Below are 17,680 nucleotides of genomic sequence, written 5' to 3'. Positions count from 1 at the left end.
ACCCAGGACAGGCGGAGTTTTCCATAGCACCCCTTACAACATCAATTCACCTACTCCCTCACTGCCATCGAATCAATGGTCACTCATAGTGACCCTGGTTATTTCTGAGACTGTGACTGTTGACAGGAGTAGAAAGCTCAGTCTTCCTCCCAAGGAGCTACTGGTGGGTTTGAACTGCCTACCATGCAGATTGCAGCCCAATACATAACCACTACACCACCAAGGCTCCATTGACAGGCAGAGTTTTATAGAAAGTTTTGTGAGGTGGTTTTTGAGAAGTCGATTAGCCCTTTCTGTTTGTCCTGATGACTGAGGTCTGTATGGAATGTGCAGCTTCCAGTCTGTCTAGGGCAGAACAAACCTGATGAGTAACATTGGAAATTGGAGATTGTATGGAGGTGGGGAGCTCACACCTGGGAATGATGTGGAATGGCAGGGTGTCTGTCACTTCTACTGCAGTTTCATGTTGGAAGGAAAGACTTCTACCCACCCGGTAAGGGTATCAACCATGGTTAGGAGGTATTTTAGCTTTTTGTGTGATGGCATATGGGTGAAGTCTACTTGCCAGTCTTGTTTTGGGAGATGTCCTCTCATCTGATGGATGAGGAAGATTGGTTTAAGTCCTCCCTGCGGGCTGACAGAAGCAACAGTGTGGCAGGCAGAACAAACTGTTAAAAAGGGTCTGAAGTGATGGGTGATAAAACAGAGGTTTGAGGAAATGGCTAAGTTTTTTTGACCGATGTGTAAAGAGTGACGGATCTGTTGTATGATGGTGGCTGCTGGACTTAGGGGAAGGCTAACTGTTCTTTCAGCATTACCCACCCTTCTGAGGTTAAGGTTCCTCCCTTGGATATCAAGAAGTGTAATTCCGTGTCTGTGTACTGTGGCCAGATGTTGGGCAGTGACAAGAAGAGGATGGGAGAGGGGTGAGGCTGGTGTGAATTAGGCTGTGGGCAACCATGTCTCCTCTGTTGTTTCTCTGTGTTACCAGGGACCCGTCAATTTGATAGCTTTTACAATGAATGATAGCCGCCTGCACAGGGAGTTTCAGAGCCTTAAGAAGATTGGCAATTAATTTAGCGTTAACAATAGGGGAACCTTAAAAAATAACTAAAAATAATAATGGGGGAGCCGTTAGTAGATAGGAACCCCCGTTCTTTCCATATTGCTGTGTGGCAATGATCAATCAAAAGGGCGTACTTGAAAGTCAGTAGATATATTGACTGATTTCCCTTTGGCTACTCGGGTCAGGGCGATGAGTTCCACTATTGGCAAGTTGTTCCTTCTGGCAAGTGAGCAAGCGGCCTCACATAGTTTCTTGCTAGCCATCGGCCCCCGCAAAATCTGGGTTTGGACCCATGGGCCCTTCTGCCTGTGTTGAGGGAGAACTAGTGATGAGAATCAAGTGTCACTTACCCCTTGACTTTGGGAGAGACCATGCAGAGCAAGAGTGTTTGTGGCTGTGAGATAACCACAGGCATTCTGATGGGATGCCTTGGGGCAGACCACACACCCACACATAGCAGTAGGGTGCATGTTTTATCCCCATTTTGTCACAGAAATACTACAGAAAGATAAGCGTGCACTTCATGGCTCCCACACCTGTATCAGTAGAACTGCTACTTCTTGGGGGTGCATAGTGGTGTCCCCTCAGAAGCAGATTGCTTCTAAGGCACCTGTCAGTGGATTCAAACCACCAACCTTCTGGTTAGCCATATACGTTTAACCACTCATACCACCCCACCTAGGAATGCCTAGAGTAATTATGTTGTCTTAGTGTCCTCTATTTCACCGAGTTCTAATAGCCATTTCCATGGCTACTTAGAACACACACACACACACACACACAGACACACACACACACACATTCATGATTAAAGGGTTAAGAAAGTTTTCATGGCAGTGAGAAATTATCTGAGTTGAATTGCCTTTATCAAGACATGTTACAAAATTCATTCAGGTCTGCGTACCACTCTGCCTTAAGCCTTTAACCGAAAGGCACTCAGCAAACCCAGCTCCCTGGATTAAGTGCCCAGAAGCACCCCACTCCATAGGAAGCCTCAGCCCGAAGGTGATCAACTTGACTTCTGTGGGTCAGCAGGTCCAACTTGCCCAATTAAGTGCCCAGAGGCACCCTACTCCACAGGCCAGCCTCCTGCCCCAAATCACTCAGCTGTCCTTGCTCCGTGGGCTGGGACGTTCACCACTCTGTTCCATGCTCTGACTCCTACCTCCACTACTGCTCCTCCGCTGTTCTGACTGCCTTCTGGAGTCAGGAGGCTCATTGTGCAAGGACCCATCTCCGGTCCAGAAGACATGCTCCACTCCTGGCTCTTGCTGATAATGAGATCCTTTTCCCTGTTTCCCAGAGGGCACCTTTGATACACAGCAGGATGTCATTCCATGGGATCCTGTTTGCAGTTACTCACAGGTGAATGCAATCAGTATCTCCCCCACCTTCTTACCAGACCCAAGCAGAGGAAGATCATTTGGTGGGGGTTAGTGACTTGGGCTACAAGAGCCACATTAAGCAATTTGCCACTCTTTCAATAATAGTATTACATGTTGGTGATAGAAAACGTGGAAATCTGTTTTCATTGAAAATATCCATAAATGGGAAAGATGGAGAAACCTGCAGAGTCTCTTACCCCAGGATAATGATGTTGGCGGCCATCTTCTCAGGTGCACATTTTTACACAGAGCTAGACTCTTTGCCTTCCCCTCACCCCCCTTAAGATGAACGTGGTTGTGTTCATATTGGTCATAAGCTTTTGGATCCCGTTTCTGTCAGCAAACATTGCAATGGGAGCATTTTTTGCCACTCAGTAAACATTTTCCTTATAGATGTTTTTTCATGGGGTTTATTTTGGTTAGTTTGGTTTGTTTTTAACTTACTTTTTGTAATAACAGAGCCTTGCGCCACTGTGGGTTCAGCATTGGACTGCTAACTCCAAGGTCGGTGGTTCAAACCCACTGGCTGCTCTGAGGGAGAACACTGAGGCTGCCTGCTCCTATAAAGATGGACAGTCTTGAATACCCCGTTCCCCAATCCCCAAGGATCACTGTGAGTTGGAATCCACTTGCCAGCCTGGGCAGGTGTGGTTTTTGTAATACCAGCTTCACTGAGCTGGATTGTACATACAATTGAGCTGTCTAAAGCACACGACTCAGTGACTTCTGCTGGAGTCAGAGCTATTAGCAAAACAAACTAGAATATTCTTAGCACCCGAAAACAGAAGTCCCATACTCCCACCCCCTCATCCCTTACCGGCACCTCTTCACCCCAATCCCTCTCACGCATCTCCCTCATCCTCCTTACCCCCGAAGCAAATTCATAGACACGCATATGTGTATAAGAAAGAGCGCCATATGAAAGAGCAGTTGAACATTGAGAAAACATCCCAGCCCGGTCCAGATCACGTCCCTAAGTCCGATATCAGCCCACATGTCAGAGCCTCTGCTGTGACCTCATGAGCCGAAGAAAACCCACCTGCTCAGGGCCAGGACTTGAGGACAGCTTTTGGCTTTGGGGACCACCTGGTGCCATCTCTACCAATAGCAGTGCATGTGCTGTGCATGTCTTTCTCTAGATTTAGGATCCTCTCTCTTTCTGACCTTATTGTGAATTAAGAGAAGGGTTAGTGAGCAGAAGATGGCTTTTTCATTCAACAGCTGATTCATCAAACCTCACCTTGTCTGGCCCTGTCGCCATCTTATGGGGCCCATGTCCACTTGTGGGATACTGTCTTCCCCTGCAGCCTTGTTGACAGCTGTCCACCCCCTGGCCTGTGACTTCCCTGTCCCCTCCCACCATCAAAGCCGGTTTCTTTTAGCGTGACAACCTCTTTTTGACTCTTCCTAACAGTGATCTCATGGGATGTGGGTGCTCGTGCCTGACTAATTTCTCTCTGCACCATGTCCCCTGCTTTTCCCGCATCGTGGGCTTTGGTGTACATAGCGTCATCGCTATTCCGTGGTATTGTGTAGCATTGTCCCACTGTGGACACTTGTTTATCTGCAGATCCTCAAAGAAATCACAGAACTGTCAGACCCGCACACACCTTTATCCACCCCCAGCTCGGACACAAGAGGTTAGAAATTCAGCACGATACTGATGGCAAGGATTTGGCTGAGACAGACGTGCACACTGATAAGCTAGTCTGGCTCTACTCTCTGTGGCTGTGGGATGGAGTCTGACTCTGAGCAGCCCCACATGACCGGGGGTTGAACTGCCCAGGAAGTGAGTCTCCTGGGCTGTTATCTTTACAGGAGCAAAAGGCCAGGCCTTTCCTCCCCATTGCTGCCAGACAGGTTTGCTCAGCAGCCGAATGCTGAACCAGTGTGCCAGCAGGACCCATTGGTTGAGAGTCGACAGTGTCGTCATCAACAGTGTGCAGACTTGAACCGGAAACCTGGACCCCTGCCTGGGTCTGTCACTTGGGAGTGACCAAAGGATCATCGACAAGCGCCCTTGCGTCCCTGAGAAGCGGGGGGGGGGGGGGGGGGGGGAGTGGTACTGCCGACCCAGGCGGAGTGGGCAGCAAGCCGTGCATGGAGGAGTGGGAAGAACCAGGACCTCAGGCTGGTTCACTTGTGGCCATCGGAGCAGCGCGGCATCAGACCCAACTTTCAAAGTGTGGGTGAACCTGAATGGTCGCCGGCTGGGTGCAGGGAGGAGGTGAGAGAGCCGTCAGGGCAGTAGAGAGCAAAAGGCAGGCAAGTGTTGGCGCGGGCCCTGCTCCTTCTGCCTCAGCAGATCAAGAGGGTCCGGGGCTGTGCCACACGCCTGCTAGCCTTGTCTGCGAAGAGGACGGTTACGTTTCCAGGTGAGTGAGTGCCGAGCCATAATTTTTCCTGTTCTTCGTCACCCACTGTGCGAAGTCGGCTTCTCTAGGGAAGAAACACCAGTGACGTCTGTCTGATAGAACGAGATTACTATCAAGAAATGGCTCGCATCTTTGTAGAAGTGGGTACGTGCAGTTGGGTTCCAGGCAGGCTTCTCCTGAACGAACAGGAAGCAGGTTGGTGAAGCAGAGACAGTGGGGGGGGGGGGGGTACTGAAATCTGCTGGATCCACCGTCGATAGTCCATTGTCACCTCCTTGGATGGGCAGGATGGGGATAGGAGGCCGAGACCATGAGATCCAGCTCTGGTAGAAGGCGAAGGGCCGAAAAAAGTTGGACTCTGTTCAGTCTCTCTCTCTCATACCTTAAAAGGTCATAACCTCCAAGGAGGTATCAGCAGGCTGTGCGAGATTGATAGTTTGGACCCTGCCCCTTCGGAGTCCTATTACCTCTGCATCCCGCCAGCCTGGGCCCCTGCTGTCTGTGCTCCGGCCTCCCGCTTCCTGTTCATCTACTTGACATAATCCCTAACCATTCGTCCACATGTGAGGTAGATTAGTTTATTGTGCCAACCTGGCTGATAAACACATGTGGGGTTAATTGAAGGGCGGAGAGATAAATGGCTCAGTGAGCCTCGCCTTTCTAGTTCTCGGGTCTCTTGCTTTGTGATAGTCGGACCAGGGTGCATTTGCCTTAGCCAGTTCCCTGCTTCAGTTGGCAAGGCTCACTTCCTACAAGACATCCCTGAGAAGCCACATAGACCTACTCTGATGCAGCCCTGGGTGTTGGAGCAGCCATGTGGAGACCCCTGCCAGCGCTGAAATGTTTACACGTTCACTTATTCAGTTTTCCTCCTGTAGTCGGCGTAATTGCGTCTGTTTTGTGTGATGGAGGAGGATTTTGTGAATTGGTGTTGGACATATGGTTTAATGGGTTAATGTTGGCTTGTGGTCTTGGGCAGCACTGAGTTGGGATGTTTTCTTGATGTGCACTTTAGCCTTTATATAAAACTCTCTCTTATACATGAGTTTCTGTGGATGTGTTTCTCTAAAGTACCCAGACTAACACAACATGTTCCAAGCTTGATCCTGTACCCTTTCCACTTGCGAGGTCACGATGGACACGGGAAGAATCCCTTAGAAGCCCAGGGTCAAGCCTGGCCTGACACCTCCCCGTCTGGTGAGGTGGAATACACAAAAGGAACAACAGGATTTGCCATTTTGACCAAAAAAACCCCAACTATTCCACAAACATTTTCTGGGACCTAGGCAGGGCTAGCACAGTCTGTCCTGCCCGTAGCTGGCCCTGCCTGACTTGTGGCAGTCGTGCACTGGCCTCCAGTGGAAAGGTGACACCAAACTCCGGTAGGGAGGCCCTCGCATTGCCACCCAAAGCCCGTCCCACCAAAAATGCAGAGTTCATACACAGGATCGCCACCATGCCACACCACACCACACCACACCTAGTCTTGTCTGGACCAAACGGTGAACCCAACCTCTGAGCTGTGGGAGCAGGTCGATGCTGCAGGTGACGGAGGGGAAACGGGAGCCGCAGATAGAGCAGCAAGCAGAAGCCGAGTTCCTGCGCTGCCAAGGCGGCCAAGATCCTGGTTCTGTGTCCGAATGTTCTGAACTTGGCTTCATGAGCGTGAACGGGCAAAGACGAATCGTTGGCTGACTTTGTGGCCTCAGGCGCATCCCCGAGTGGGCTTGCATTTACATTCTCCTGCCACAGTTCCCAGGAGCAGGCCTTTGTCAGAAATGTTGGCGGGCTACATCGTGGAAAGGCAAGATGCTCAGTGGCTGAGTAGTCACAGCAGCAGAAAGTCTTAAAACTACCCAGCATGCACTCCTGGTCTCCAAGCCGCCTGTAGACTCAGGAACCCACTTGCGTGTGGAAGGCCAGTGGTCCCTGTCCTGTTGATTGTTCTTGCCCATGGAGTTGCCTCCTGCTGGGGAGCCATCCTTCTAGACCAATCCCTGTGGGGGAACACCTGTCTCCGGTACCTCATGCCGCTGTGATGGCAATACCACACATGGGAGGGCTCTAGCAGACACGTTTATTCTCACAGCTCAAAAGAAAAAGCTTGTTAGCTACTTGGGAAAGTATTTCTTCAAGAGATGCTACGTTAGCGTCTTTATTCTGTTATAAAAAAGAATTCTTTTATGGAGCTCCTACTCTGTGTCAGGAACTGTGCTAAGTCATTGATGTAAACATTATGTGTATAATTTAGTCTAGTTACCCACCATCGGGGTAAGATAATTTCTTCACCAATGATCTGGTGTGAATGTTGACTTAGCGAAAGATACACAATTATGTGCCATGGAAAAGATGATTGAAGTAGATATCATAAGTACATCAGTGATCTTGATAGTGCTTCAGGAAGATCTAGCATTCTGTATACTTAAATAGTATAAAATAATGAAACTGCCATCAAGTCGGTTCTGACTCCGAGTGACCATAGATATCGATAGGGTGTCCAAGGCTGTAATCTTTACAGGAACACACAGCCTCATCCTCTCCCTCGGAGCGGTTAGTGGGTTTGAACTGCTGACATAGCAATGCTTAACTTTGGCCCTCCTTGAGTTGATTGACCTATACTGAGCTCTCCTCCAGGAAAGCAGTCCACTATCCTTATCAGCAGGGACAGACAGTAGAGTCGATTGCTCTCTGGCGTAATGCCCTCGGAGAATACTTCCAAGCAGCAGACAACCTGGGGAAGAACCTTTCTGTATCCCACACAATGCTTCCCCAACACCCCCACCTCGGCTCCGTATCACAGTTAGGGGGCCAGAAGTCCAAATTCAGGACACCAGCTCCAGGGGAAGACATCTGCTCTGGCTTTGGGGGAAGGTCCTTGTCAACAGTCTCCTCCTGAGTCTTTTCCCACTTGAGCCCCTGATATTAGCTACCTTGTTTTTGTTTTTTAGCAACTGAAAGACTGGGAAGTCTGCCTACACTGAACTGATACATTATTAGTCACTGAGAAAAAGCCTTCCTGGATTTCTCCCCTAGTTACTATTTTATAAAAACATCACCAGCAACAGTGTGCTTGTAATTCTTGATGAGGTGACTCCAAATATCGCCTACTTGATTCCTAGTGCCAGCTCTGACCAGTAAATGAGCACAGAGTGGGTTGAGACATGTGGGCTGAGATTAGGGAGCCCTGGTGGCATAGTGTTTCCGTGTTGGGCTGCTAACCACAAGGTCAGCAGTTTGAAACTACCAATTGCTCCAAGGGAGAAAGATGAGGCTTTCTACTCCCGTCAAGAATGACAGTCTCAGAAACCCACAGGGGCAGTTCTGTCCTGTCCTAGAGGGTCCCTATGAACTGGCATTGACTCGATGGCAGTGAGTTTGGAGCTTGGAAGCTACGTTTATGGAAGATGTTTTGGTTGCTATAGCTTACCACAGCGATATTTGGATTTAAGAAAAAAAATAAAACCATACACTGCTACCAAAACCTTGTGCAAAATACAGTCATTTTAGTACCCGCCCCTCTGACAGCGTCTACTGGTGTGGTCCCCACCCCACTGCTGATGCCTGGGGGTGGGGTCATTTCTACTGTGTCGTGTGAGTAGGTTTATGTGTGATGCCGTCCGTGGGGCAATGCCCACAGGGAAGGCGGCAGAGGGGTTGCAGCCGCCCGCGTGGTGGGAGGTGGCCTGGCGTGGTTCTCCGAATACTCCTCTGTCCTCCGTGGGCTGGTTATGGCTTTCTTAGTTATTTCAGCATTTCCCCAGACTGGTCTTGATCACAACGTTTTCCTTTCTGTGAAGGGTTAAGGGTAAAGTGTAATGGGCAGGTGACAGGGACCCCTGGGAAGGTGGGCCGTTCAAACTCACCAGCCTCTCCACGGGAGAAAGATGAGGCTTTCTCCGCCCATGAAGACTGATCGCCCAGAAAACCCACAGGTGCCGGTCCACTCTGTCCTGGAGGCTCGCCTTGACTTGGACCCCACTGATGGCCGTGAGGTTTGGTTTGGTTTGGTTTGGTCAGGTCAGGGCCACTGCTGGTGGTAGTGGCATTTTCTTCAGCGTTTCTTTGTTTGCCTCCAGTTTGTGGTGACTCCAGCTAAAATAACAAAATGACCAGAAGTTGGCATGGCTCTGGCAGCAAGTGGCCCTCAAGACTCTGCCCAGCCCTCTGTTTCTTCAGGGGCTCCTGGGAGAGAGTGAGGGGGTGGGCAAGCCTGCATCCTCCTCTCCAGTGGTTCACAAGCATCTCTCCTCCAGGTGACCGGGAGCCCTGCCCAGCACTGACAGGATGACGGGGCGCAGGACCTCCGAGGGAAACGCCGCTGGACTGAGTGGGAGCACTGCAGGTTGGCCCCCAAGTACGGGTTCCTGGGGCTGCACTGGACCCTCCCTGCCCCCTCCTTGCCCCACCCACTGCCAAGAACTGGGGGTGCCATTTCCTTGGTCCCTAAAAATGGTTTAATTTCACTCACCTTGTTATAAGGAGCCCTGGTGACGGAGTGCGTTCCTTACCTGTTGGTCCGCTAACCACAAAGTCAGCAGTTTGAAGCCGCCAGCTACTCCTTGGGAGAAAGACGAGGCTCTCTGCTCATAAAGAGGTAACAGTCTCAGAAACCCAAAGGGCAGTTCTACGCTGTCCCGCAAGGTCGCTCAGAGTCGAAATCCACTCGATGGCAGTAAGTGTGATGTGGGATTTGTTGCTTAGTGGATTGTGTGCTGGGCTGCTGACCGCAAGACTGGCAGATCAAAACCCACCGCCTTCTCTGAGGGAGGAAGACAAGGCTGTCTGCTCCCGTGAAGATTTGCCCCGGGGAGCCCACAGGGGCCCCGCTGCTCTGGCCTACAAGGTTGCTCTGAGTAAAATCAATTGGATCGCAGTGTGTTTGGTTTGGAGCCTTGTGTTATTTTAAGAACATCTCATCGTGCTTTGAGGGAACATGTATGCAGTGGCCTTTCCCAACCAACCATCCATGCACCGGTTGCCGTGCCCACCATGCTGCAGCACGGTCCCCACGGCCTCCCTGGGTCCCTGCGTCCCGCTACCAGCCCTTCCTGCCATCCGACCTTTCATTTGGGCAAAGCTGCCCTGTGGGCCTCACCTGGCTGGTTGTTCTCAGGTTCACTGTTGACTGTAGGATCTGCCTGTCGATTGTTCGGGGAGCATATGGTTAAAGCACGTGACTGCTGACCCCAAAGACTAGCAGTTCCCACCCACCAGTCGCTCTGCAGGAGGATGACGAGGCCCTCCACTCCCGGAAAGAGAGCAGCCTTGGGAACCTGGGGGGCAGTTCTACTCTGCCCTGCCCCACAGCTCTGTGTCACAATGCGTTCCACGGTTTGCCCTTTGGGGGGGGGGGCTGTTGTTTGGGATGGGCTCTCTGGCTTCCAAGGGTCATTTTCTTGAGCCCTTGCAGTCACCACTCTTAGAAGATGGGCTGAGCTGTGGCCAGGTGCTGAGAGCGGGGCCAGGGGCTCAGCGTGGGCCCCCAGCCAGGCATTCTGCACAGGGTGCATGTCCATGGACTTCGAAACACAGGGCCATCGGGACATTCCACCTCTGCATGGCCACAGCCAGCTCGCCCTTGCTGCCCCCAGTGTCTGCACAGGCAGCCCCTCCCTGCCCCAGACAGAGCCCCTCTGCAGCGGGCTGGGGCTGCCAGAGCTTCTCCCGCTGCCCCCAGGCCTCACCGTCCCCTCCTGTCGCGCTCGCTCACACACTGGCCTCCACCGCCACTCCTCTGGGGTGCAACTTACCTCCCAAATTGCTCCTGTTCTCACAGTGGGACGGGGCGAGCGCTCCCCACTGGCCACTTATTTGGACACCCATGCAGTTGGTGCCCCTGTGGCGCTGGCTTCCAGCAGCCCTTGGAGGATAACGTGCTCTTAAAACCAAAGACCAGACCACATACTGCCGTTGGGTGAATTCTTTCTCTTCTGGTCCTGTGGATTTCCCAGACAAAATCTTCATAAGAGCAACCAGCCTCCTCTTTCCGCCGTGGAGCAGCTGGTGGGTTTGAACTGCCAACCGTGCAGCCAGCAGCCCGGCGCTTGACTCGTTGTGCCGCCAGGGCTCCTTGATGTGCTGTTATAGGGCTTTAGGGAAGGAGGTCAGCTTGTCCAAGGCCAGGCGGTGGTCACAGCTGGTGGGAGGTTGGGCTGGGACTTCCACTGGGTGTACCCACCCCCAGAGTCCTCCCTGCGCTCACCCTGCTGGCTGAGTTGGCACCCAAGAGAAACGTCCCTGGGCAGGCTGAAGTGGCAGAGCCAGTGCAGCTGTGACCCTTCTGTGTTTGTCCTCACAGTGTGTGTCAAGGTGGAAGGCCTGAGGACTGGGACAGGACCACGCAGGCAGTCGCCGACGCCCTCCAGTGCGGGCACATCAAGACCCCCTCCCTCCCCTGGAGCCTGCACCAGAGACACCCCCTCCCCGAAGGACACTCCTAAAAATAACCCACTAAGCAGCCTCCCCCCAGCCGCCCAAGAGCCAAGCATGCCCAGTCCAGCCGAGGTGTTCAGCGCCCCAGCCCCTGAGCTCCAGGCAGGGGACACTGGCAGGTCCCCGAGCCCCCACTCTGCCTCCAGAGCCCGCCAAGCATCTCTCCGAGTTAGGAACAAGATTTGGGAGTGGGAGGGGAAGAGGGAGCCGGCAGACCCGGGCAGGAGTGCAGATGGACACAAGAGCACAGACGGACACAAGGAGGACTTGGTGGTCTGTGGGCCAGGCAGGAGAGCCAGTGACGGCCTGAGGGCCTGGGTCCCGGAGGCCCAGTCTGGTGCCCGGCTGGACTCCGAGAGCACACAGGACACAGGGAGCCAGGAGCCAGCGAGAGGCACAGGGCAGCAGGTGGCCCCGAAGCCCGGCAGGGATCCCCCCAAGGACAGCCTGTCGGTGCTACGACAGGTCAGGAAGCTGGAGCAGGCCTTGAGGGATGGGTCTGCCGGCCTGAACCCTCAGCCCCCCGGGACCTGCTACTCCCCCATCTGCCTGCCGAGCCCTCTGGAGACCCGCACCCTGCTGGACCTGGGAGCCCGGGAGCCCAGCCCCGAGCCTGCCAGAGCCTGGAACCAGAGCCAGGAGAGCATGTACGGGCAGTATGAGGGGGCGCCCCCGAGGGCCTTCATCAACCCGCTGCCCAAGCCCCGGAGGACGTTCAAACACGAGGGCGAAAGGGGTGGGGCCCGGCCTCCAGACATCTGTATACGCAGAGAGAAGAGCTTGCCACCCCTACCCTCCTCGCCTCCCCCTCCACTGCCCTCCTCGCCACCTCCACCCCTGCCCTCCTCACCACCCCCGCCCCTGCCCTCCTCGCCGCCCCCACCCTCTGTGAACAGAAGACTGTGGAACGGGAGGCAGAGGCCCAGTGCTGACCACAGGTAGGTGGTGGGTGGGCCCTGCAGCTCCACTACCTGCTGCTCTCCCCGGGTGGCTCCTGAGAGGGTGGGACTGTCACCAAGGTTTGTGGATGGAAGTGAAGAGGGGACAGCTGCCAGCATCACGGTGGCGCAGGCACTTCAAGCGGAACGGCCCCCAGGGTTTTCACAAGAAGGCCCCCAGCCTGCCTTCCAAGGGCCTCTGGGGGGACTCAAACCTCCAGCCTCTTTAGCTCACAACCCAGTGACCACAGAACTGTGTATGTGTCACAGGCGCCGGGCGCCTCTGCTGCATGTCCCCAGGCATTCACGCCGGGTGTTGGTGGCCTGGGGCTTGGTGCGCTCTCACTTTCGCTGCTACAGCAGGGAGCTTGCTGGTGGCGCCATGGATAAGAGGCTGGCTGCTCAGAGGTTGGCAGAGGGAGATGGGCAGGTGGCTTCCATTACAGCTATGGCAGCCTGAGAGGGCAGCTCAGTGGGCAACCCTCACTTCACGGTTCTTCCTAGACGCCATGATTTTACACGTGGCAGGTCCGTGGTGCCTTTGCCCCATTGCCAGCTGGTCTTGGTACCATGTCTCCACCAGCAGGCACGCGCTCCGTGTCTCAGTGCCCCGTTTTGGTCTTCACGGCGCTGTTACACACACACTAGAGTCTGATATAATCCACACTTTATAGCCATTCAAAAACCAAACTCACTGCCATCAAGTTGATGCCGGCTCGCAGTGACCCTGTGGGGCAGGGTAGAAGTGGCCCTGTGAGTTTCCAAGATTCACTTCTTATGGGAGTAGAAAGCCCTGTCTTTCTCCCAAGGAGCTGGGTGGTGGTTTGAACTGATGTCATTGCAGATCGAAGCCCAACTCCTAACCACTACTCCACCAGGGCTCCCAAGGAACTAAAAAGCATAAGTGCCCCATTTTATTATGACCCCTGTGGTGGCTGGAACCACGCCCACATTAGGGAGGGAGCTTCAGACATGGGGGGCATTCCTTGGTGTTTTCATTACCTGTTCCACGCCCCCCCGTAATTGAGAGGTGCCTACACTCTGCTCCATGGGGTGGGAGGGTGGGGAATTGCCCCCGTGGCCAGCCTTCGCTGCAGGTGCCTGGGGTCTTTTCAGACCCTTCCTCATGCTTTTCCTTGAGATGGTTCTAGAAGCGTGCTGTCTGGTCCAGCCATGTCCCTGCCACTCCCCATGGCCGTGACCAGTCCAACAAGGCCCTGACCCTGGGCACCTCGCTCTCCGCACCACTGTCCACCCCTGTCAATAGTCTGCGGATGGCATGGAGCCTGCCTGTGCTTCAGAGGGGCGGCATCTCTGCTTTGGGAACTGTCTGTAAAACTCGCAGCCCGTTCTGTAACCTGCTCATTGATGTGATACTTCCCTGTCCAGCAGCCAGCTCTCGAGCAGAACTTCTCCAGCAGTTGTCTGGGCTCACGGCTGTGACTCCCCCTCCACGCCGCGCCCCCATGTCCTGGTGATCCCCTCCTCTTGAGTTCTTGCCCAAGACCACCGCCCCACCTTCCTCTTCTTAAAGCAACGGCCTGTCTTCTCTTGACCTCCTAATGTGTTCTCCAGGAGTACGTCGCAGGGCTTCCTGATGCGTCTGTCACTGCTGACAGCCAGTCCCTTGATTCTCTTGGACTCCTATGTATGTTATCTGTCATCCGCAAAAGGAAACAGAACCATCGTTTGACTTCTTTGTAATGGTGACAAGGCTTTTTCATTCTTTAAACTCTTGTTCTTGATTTCCGCATGACATGTCATTTGACCAGGGCTTAAAATCAGGGAAGATGTGCATCAGGGTTGAATCCTCTCGCCATCCTTGTTCATGCCGAGAACATCAGAGAAGCTGGCTTACATGAGGAAGAAGGCGGCATCAAGATTGGAGGAAGGCATACTAATAACCAGCGGTCTGCAGATGACACAATGTGCTTGCTGCAAACGAGGAGGACGTGAAGCCCTGGCGGATGAAGGTCAAGGACTGCAGCCTTCCGTGTGGGTGGATCACCAGTCCGTGGAAAGAAGACCCAGAGCCTCACCCCCGAACCAGCGCGCACTGTCTTGGCAAACAGGGAAGCGGTTGATGTTGTCAAGGACAGCGTCGGGTTGGATCCACCATCAGTGCTCATGGAAGCAGCAATCGAGGTCAGAGGACACATCACCCTGGGTAAATCAACCGTACAAGAACTCTTCATGGGGTTAAAAAGCAGAGGTGTCCCCTTAGGACTAAGCTGCCCCAACCCAAGCCACAGTGTTTCCTGTCACCTCACGTGTGTGTGGTGGAGGTGGACGTCCACATCCTTCTGTTTGGGGAAAGAGCCCCCGAGGACTGCGGGGCTCACGTGCTGCTCGGCTGGGTCTGCTGACACTTCTGTGTGAGTGTTTTGTGTCCTGCTGTGCAGCGCGCTGCCCAAACTCTGCTTCTGCTGTGCTGATTCCACAGGCTCTTGCTGAATCGGCACAGCAGCTGCATCCATGGGTCCGAGCACTGCAGCCACGGTGAGGGTGGTACAGGGCCGGGCCGAGTTCCGTCCTGAGTCAGAACTGTCTGGACCAGCACCTAACAACAGCAGAGGCGCTGGGAACCTGAGAGGCGGGCATGAGGTGGAAGCGGCTCTTTGACATCAGAAGATGCTGTCCAGTCTGGCTTCTCACTGGCCTTTCAACAGTTTCCTTCTGCCTGGCACGTCTGTGTGGGATGCAGAAATCCCTCATGGAGCACCGCACCACGCAGTGAAGCAGCACCCGACCACAGCATGGTGGTCTCCCCCACTGTGCCAAACTCTGAGCGCCAAGGGTGGGGACTGCCCCGTGTGGGCAGCAGGGGGGAGTTGCAGGGAAACGGGCAGTCAGAGTAGGTTCCTGGACAGTTCAGGTGTGCGGGCCCATCGTTTTTGGTCTGTTCACCATAGGTGCAGCTACCCTCACGGTCAGATCCGGAACACTTTCATCCTTTCAAACAGAACCCCATTGTAACTAATCCCCTCCCCGTGGGTTGAAGTGTATCCCCACAGTGTGAGTCAGCTGGCTGTGCGGTGAGTCTCAGGGCCGTGACAGTATGCAATGTTATCATCTGCCATGATGGGAGTGGCCAACAGGCTGCAAGGGGATTTAGGCGTGATCCAGTACCCTTCCTCGGCTCACAGCCCTGGCCTGATGAAAGGGGACTTTCCCACGGTTAGGCCTGCGTCACCTGAGATGATGAGAGAGAGAGAAGCCAAGACCTGGCTACTATCCTGGAGGAAGAGCTTGGTGTGGGCACATCCTTTGGACCCAGAGCACCGTGTTGAGAACCTTCTAAACCCTGGGAAGACTAATGCCAAGACACGTGGGACTCTCCAGGGGACACTGGGCCCTGCAGAGGATAAGAGGAGACCAGCACCTTCCCAGAGAGCTAATAGAGAGGAAATGCCTTCCCGTGGCGCTGCCCCCCTGAATCCAAAGACTTTCAGTCTCTGAAACTCGGAGTGTCTGTCTGCGAAAGCCTTCAGTCCGTGGTATTTCGAGTACAGCATTACCAGAGAACCCCACGCCCTCCAGCTCACAGCAGCCGCAGGCCGCCTCTGTCTCGTCAGAGTCCTGCCCTTTTATATGGATGGAGTCCTGTAACGTATGGCCTCAGGTCTCCCTCTTTTTAAATTTTCAATAGTTTTATTTAATTACATACATATAATTCACATGTCATTTAGTTCCGTAGTTTGGTCACATCAAGAAGGGTTGTACAATCATCACCACAATCTGTTTTAGAATATTTTCTTCATTCTTTTTCAAATGCTTTTATTGGGGCTCTTACATCTCTTATCACCATCCACACCTTCCTCCAGTGTGTCAAGCACCTTTGCCCATATTCTGCCATCATCATTCTCAAAGCATTCTCTTCCCACTGGAGCCCCTGATGTCAGCTCCCCGCGTGACTGGGCTCTTCATGCTGGCCGGGTCCATTCGTGTTACGACATGGGCAGTCGTTTCGTTTATGTCTGAATGATAGTCCGTGGTGTGAGGGGCCTCCAGGCAGTTCATGAGGGAACCCCACTATCTCTTCATCCCATTCTTCCATGGGCATTTTCAAGCCCCCGTGGGTTGGTGTTCCGCATCATTTGTGCATTCGCCAGCGGGTTGGCTTCCTCCTTTTGGCTGGTTTTTTTTTTCAAGGACACTGCTGTGGGTGTCCAGGTTTCCCACTGACACTGAATAGCATTTTTGGTGGTGGCCGTGTCCCAAGGCTAAGCCCCCCCCCCCAAAAAAACCCCTGTGAACCCACAGTTTAAATCCTCCTTCTGGGGCAGTACGTGCCAAATAACCAACTAACAGTGGACCCCTCCCATAGGATTGTTTCCTGGTTTTGTCTCTCAGTGGGCGCACATTCTAAGCAGCACTTGGTGCTAAACCCAGCTGGCTTTCCTGGCGTGTTTGTTTGGTGGTGGAAGCATCTCTGTCTCTGGTCAGCTCCCTGGACTTGGTTTGCGGTTGATGTTGCGGGTAGGGACCCTCGAGCCCTTTCTGACTTAGAGCTAGCCCATGCACCCCTGCACTCTGTGTTTAGATGGTCCTAACTGCCGGCCACATCTGAAGCAGGAGAGCCGGGGCCAGTGCGATGCGCTGCCAGCCCTCCACCAGGCCTTCCCGGGTGTTGGCCTGGTTGGCTCAGTGTCATTGAGCTGCTGTCCAGCCTGCTGACCTCATTGACTTTGGTGTCCAGCTTCTTTGTGGCCCACCCAGTGGTCAGTGGAACTTGTAGTCCAGCTGGTTTCTCTCCCAAGGGTCTTTGGGCACCTGTGGAACCTTGGTTTCTGGGGCTGCCAGAAGGTGAGTGATCTGTAAGTGGGCCTTCCTTCTCTGGGGGTTCTGTGTCTGCCTGAAGAACAAACATCTGTCCTGGAAGGACAGTCAGAGGGTCCCTTAGAGGCCAGGATGGTGAGACCTTGCCTCACATACTTTGGACGTTTTCTCAGGAGACTTGTCCCTGGAGAAGGCTTCCATGCTTGGTGAAATGGAGAGGCGGCAGGCCTTCTGTGGGAGAGTCGCAGTCTCTGACCCTCTCTGGGGCAGTTCTACTCTGCACTCGAGAGCTCTGGGTCTGAACTGCCCCTTCGGCTAGCAGCCCAGCACGTTAGCCTCACGGCTCCAGGACTCCGTTCTCTGAGTGAGCCTGGACTGACCGGTGTCTGGGTTCTCTGCCAGGAAGTCGTACGAGTTTGAAGACGTGCTGCAGTCCTCCACGGAGAGCTGCAGAGTGGACTGGTATGCGCAGACCAAGCTGGGGCTCTCCCGCACGCTGTCCGAGGAGAACGTCTACGAAGACATTCTAGGTGAGAGGCCGGCGGTCCGGTTAGGCCGGCTGCTTCAGACAGGGTGCTTCAGACAAACGTACATACCAAACGTCACACACACAGACACACCAAACCTGCAGACACACTAAATACACACACACACACACACCCCAAAGCTTCAGACAGTCACACACACACACACCCCAAACCTCGG

General features: G+C 53.7%; 1 protein-coding gene across 8 annotated transcripts in view; it reads left to right on the top strand.

Annotated features, from left to right (window-relative positions):
• DENND2A (DENN domain containing 2A) overlaps window positions 1–17,680 on the top strand; it is a 67,710-nt gene that overhangs the window by 27,730 nt on the left and 22,300 nt on the right. For 4 of the 8 annotated variants that reach the window (XM_075558744.1, XM_075558741.1, XM_075558743.1 and 1 more), the window contains exons 2-4: window positions 9,080–9,168; window positions 11,125–12,196; window positions 17,378–17,505. In XM_075558744.1, coding sequence (XP_075414859.1) covers window positions 9,111–9,168; window positions 11,125–12,196; window positions 17,378–17,505 — 1,258 coding nt within the window. In that variant the 5' untranslated portion in view covers window positions 9,080–9,110. Of the gene's footprint in view, window positions 1–9,079; window positions 9,181–9,305; window positions 9,421–11,124; window positions 12,197–17,377; window positions 17,506–17,680 lie in introns of those variants that run through there. The other 4 variants (XM_075558745.1, XM_075558747.1, XM_075558746.1 and 1 more) reach the window with 2 other exon arrangements.

Source organism: Tenrec ecaudatus, chromosome 9 (assembly GCF_050624435.1).
Source record: "Tenrec ecaudatus isolate mTenEca1 chromosome 9, mTenEca1.hap1, whole genome shotgun sequence".
NCBI lineage: Eukaryota > Metazoa > Chordata > Mammalia > Afrosoricida > Tenrecidae > Tenrec > Tenrec ecaudatus.
Note: the sequence above shows the minus strand (reverse complement) of the source record. Positions and strands in the feature narration are given on the sequence as shown.